The sequence below is a fragment of the Cyprinodon variegatus genome, unplaced genomic scaffold (assembly GCF_000732505.1).
Source record: "Cyprinodon variegatus isolate N-32 unplaced genomic scaffold, C_variegatus-1.0 Scaffold641, whole genome shotgun sequence".
In the NCBI taxonomy this organism is placed as follows: domain Eukaryota; kingdom Metazoa; phylum Chordata; class Actinopteri; order Cyprinodontiformes; family Cyprinodontidae; genus Cyprinodon; species Cyprinodon variegatus.
The window spans coordinates 454,144-458,668 of record NW_015151094.1 but is presented as its reverse complement, the minus strand read 5'-3'; the positions used below and the strand labels follow the sequence as shown (position 1 = coordinate 458,668).

Genomic DNA, 4,525 nt, shown 5'->3' with positions numbered 1-4,525 from the left:
AATAAAACTGCATACATACTTTATTGCAGAGTGAAGTGTGAGCATTTATGATTGATATTTTATTGGGAAGAGTTGTGCTGAATCCCTGCAACCCCACATCAGATTGCTTCCTCAGGAGACTTCAGATACAATTATTTTTTTAAAGTGGGATCAATTCTCTTTCGGACAAAAATCATTCATTCATATGAGGAAAATTACATCTCTCCCAACTCCCTTCTCTTTTTTGCTCTTAGTGGTGACACCTAAGAGTCTGATGGGAGGATAAAAATTGTATGTGCACAATATTGCTTTATGCACATAAAAAAAAGGAAAACTTCTTTCTACATGTCATAACAGCTGCTTTTTCCTATCATAAAATGTACATTTTATCTTGACTAAATTCAAAATTTAGAGCATCTCTTCTGGCATTTGGATTCAGTGTGCCTATCCATTTTAAGCCTTTAATATAATCTAAATCTCTCAAATTGTTGGTTAAGCTTGACCTTTGTCCTGAAAACTTCAGTTTTCATGATTTCTGTAATATTTTCTACTATAGTATCCATGGCCAGCTACTTTGAATTTTTTTTGCTTTATTTCCTTGCTTCAATGGCCCTCTGCTGGACAAATGTTGCATCAGCAGTCATCCTCCTGAGTGGGTTGGCAATATAAGCATTTAATGTAATTTCCTTTGTCCCACAATGGGAAATTCTCTGCATTTTGACCTATCCCTTTGGGGAGCAGTGGGCTGCCATTGTGCAGCACCCAGGGAGCAGTGTGGGGGTTAAGGGTTTTGTTCAGCAACCCTAAGCTTAGGCTGTGTGGATCCAACCAGGTACTTGCAACCTTCTCAAAGCACAAGCGCACTGCTCTAACCACGGATAAGAAATATTGCAGTCTGAGTTTTCACTTGTTGAATATACATTTTCATCAATATGTTGCACCTTTTTTGGCAAAATTCAGTTTGAAAACGGAAATGACTCGGGAAAAGGATTTAAGATAATTTTATTTACATCACAAACGTAAATGGTTCTGTTTTCATTGTCTATATTAGCAGTTCTGCCAACCATTAAACTTTCAACCATCCTGAGAAGCATGCGGTCATTTGATGGGTGCGCAAGACATAAATTTCCTGCAATTTTTCTTCATTTTACAGCGTTACCCCCTTCAAAAAATGAAAAACTTAAAATGCTGTTTGTAAGCCTGTCTGAGCTTCAACAGAAGTTTTTCCCCCCTTACCACTGGCGCCACCTGCTGCCCATCAGGCTAAACTACAACCAACCATCTTTCCATGTTTAACCATAACCTGCCAATAATGCCTTATGCTTAAATTTGTAATGCATTTAACAAAACCCATAAGCTTTTACTTCCCTGTAGAATGAAGAGGGCATTAATTTAACCCTGAAAAAAAAAAAACCCATTAGGAAACTTAGTACCCATCACTGTGTAAACATGAAAGCTGTTTTCAAATTAAGACCTTTGAAGATTTAAAGGAGGAAATGTGCCCCTTAATACTGTAGATTGAAGGTAGGGTTTTAAAAGAGCATTTAAACTAAAATGTATGTATTCCTAAGAAATAGGTGCTTTAATTGGGAAAAAAAAAATTATCCAACATCTTAAAAGGTTCAAAGAAGTCTGTGCTATGCAAAGGAGAACAAGCGCTGGTGTTCTACTCTGGAGGCTCAAGAGAGATAAGCGCAAGTATATATAGCAATTGGTTGTAATCCACTCTGTGCCTTTCATTATCCTGTGAGTGTTCATCTCATGCTATGACAGTGAAGGGGACAGTTAACATCAATCTTAAAGGTTGTTCCCCAGGATAGATTTATTCAAGTTGGGACCATACAAACCTAGTGAATGACACAAGTAGGTATTCATATTTTTCTTTTTATATCTGGAATGACATTGGTAAAGAGGGTGCGGAACGTTTTAAAATCAAAGATGCACAACATACAGCCACCTCTCACAGCTACTTCGTGAGATGCTAGTTGTTCCCATAAATAAGGCAGAATGCAATGTCCATAGAAATGGTAAGTTAATACATTTAGCCAAATTGGACAGTGACGTGACAACATGAAGATTTAGATGACTTTCTTCAGCTCATCGTACAACACCAGCACGAAGGCGCCACCCATGCCTCTGAGCACGTTGGACCAGGCTCCCTTGAAGAAAGCTTTTCCGCCCTCATCGCGCAAAATCTTGCGCCAGCAGTCGATGGTACCACTGTACATGATGTCAGCTGAGGCAGGGGAAAAAAAGGGAGAGGTTACATAAACAATCTAACATCTATACATAAATATGACAACCAGGCTGCTAACCTTACAGACTTACCTCCTTTGCGTCCAGACTGCATCATCATACGTCTACGAACAGTATCGAATGGATATGAAGTCAGGCCAGCGACAGCCGTTACAGTCTGTGCGATCATCCAGCTCACCAATATATGGGTATTCTTAGGATCTGGAAGCATACCTGTAAATGCAAGAGCAGAAAAGTGTTAAAAAAAACCCACATGGTAAGGTTGACTGTAGACATCCAATATGTAGTCAACATACCCTTTGCTGTGTCATAGATGCCAAAGTATGCAGCCCTGTAGATGATGATGCCCTGCACAGACACGTTAAAGCCCTGGTACAAGCCCTTAACACCATCTGATTTTGAGATCTTAACCAGACAGTCACCCAGGCCCTTGAACTCTCTCTCGGCTCCTGCTTTTCCCACATCTGCTGCCAGACGGGTACGGGCAAAGTCGAGGGGGTACACAAAGCAGAGGGAGGTGGCTCCAGCAGCACCTCCGGAGGCAAGGTTACCGGCGAAGTACCTCCAGAACTGCGTGCGCTTGTCGACGCCATCGAGGAAGATCTTCTTGTACTTGTCTTTAAAGGCAAAGTTGAGGGCCTGGGTGGGGAAATATCTGATGACATTGGCAAGGTTGCCTCTCCAGAAGGAAAGGAAGCCCTGCTCCTTGGGGATGCGGACAACGCAGTCAACGATGCCTTTATACTGCTGGTCGACAGCAATCTGTTTGCTGGCATGCTGGACCTGAAAGAAGAGAAACATTAAATAATTAACAGCTGAACAAATAACAGTCACATGATTGTTACATTGTGACCTTGTACACAAAGTTTAAGTTGGGAGAAAAGTTCATGGTTCCTTCAGTTGCTACCTCTAATCAGTGTCCCCGTGCAATCACTGATAATTACTGCATTGATTGATCTCGGACTGGCTTAAAATCCATCAATTTAAAAAGAAAAGGGTGACCTCAAAGGTCGATGTAATTTCAGTTTTAACTTCCTGTCACGTTGTAGAACCAACCGGAGCGGATGGAAACAAGTTGACCCGGCTTTAATCGCAGCTTATGGGCCTTGATACTTTCACCAACTATGACGTTACCCGCCGCAACTTTTTGGATTAAAATGTCCGACTCGTTATAATATTGTCACTGCGGCTAAAATATAACCGAAAATTTAAAAAGTCCAAGTGTGTGAAGGGTTTGTACACACTGTACCAAAGCCGCTACGAGCGTTTGTCCTTTGTTAGCTAGTGCTAACAGCCGGCTAAGGTTAAGGCGTAGCGCTAACGCTAGCAGCCAGGCTCGTGTAGGTCATTCCCAGTTTAGTCGTGACCTTAGAACCGCTAACACTGAAACGGCCCGATTTTTTTAAATGAAAAGATTAGAAATACTAGTGAATGTCTAGGGAAGCGTGTGGATGAGCAATGAAAAGACTTGTCACATCAGAGTTATTCGGTAGAGCGAAACAAGCTAAGCAGCTAGCAGTTAGCTTCCCGGAAGATGATTTTTTTTTCTTACCTGAAGGAGAAGCTTCACTCTCTCGATTGGGGCGACGGCTGTTTTGGAAATGGCTGCGGAGATGCCGCCAGCCAAGAAGTCCTTGGCGAATGAGATAGCTGTTTCATTCATGTTGCGATGTTTTTAATGTGCCTTTCAGGTTACCAGTATCACGCAGATTCCCCGATGCCCTAGCTGGCTGATGGCCTTGCACAGACGAAATGGCCGATTGAGAAGCCGCGTAGAGGATTTATCTAACCAGATAGATCGCGATAATGCACGGGAACTCGAACAGTGACTCATTGGCCGAGCCTTCGTCGTCACACGGATTTTTGCCAATGCGGTGTCTTGATTTGAATGACGTAGCTTAGCGTGCTCTCATTTTTTTTTTCTCAGGAAAGTGAATTCACGTGAAGCGACTCTTACATTAGGAACAGAACAGAAGGGGCGAACCTCAGCAATGATTTTCGTGTTCTTATCTGCTTTCCTGTTTAGTGTTACAAATAAACACATCTTTACTGAACCCAAATAATTTAAACCACTTTAATAAATTGGAACACAATCGAATAGTTTATTTCTGTAACCTATTCAAATTAAAGACATTAATATCCCAGCATTTACTTTAATTCTGTATAGACACTGCATATTCATATACAATTAAATGTAAATATGCCAGCATTATTCCAGTGGATATTTAATATCCATAGTATCTTTAATATAATATAATAATATTTAATATAATGTAAATATATATATATA

At 40.9% G+C, this 4,525-nt stretch overlaps 1 protein-coding gene across 1 annotated transcript; it reads right to left on the bottom strand.

Annotated features, from left to right (window-relative positions):
• Positions 1-1,776: 1,776 nt before the first annotated feature.
• Positions 1,777-4,038, bottom strand: LOC107096677 (ADP/ATP translocase 3). The gene is made up of 4 exons (XM_015393439.1): positions 3,788-4,038; positions 2,532-3,018; positions 2,308-2,448; positions 1,777-2,215 (listed from the first exon to the last, which is right to left on the bottom strand). The coding sequence occupies exons 1-4, from the start codon at positions 3,896-3,898 to the stop codon at positions 2,058-2,060; spliced, it is 897 nt and encodes a 298-aa protein (XP_015248925.1). The 5' UTR covers positions 3,899-4,038; the 3' UTR covers positions 1,777-2,057.
• Positions 4,039-4,525: the final 487 nt, after the last annotated feature.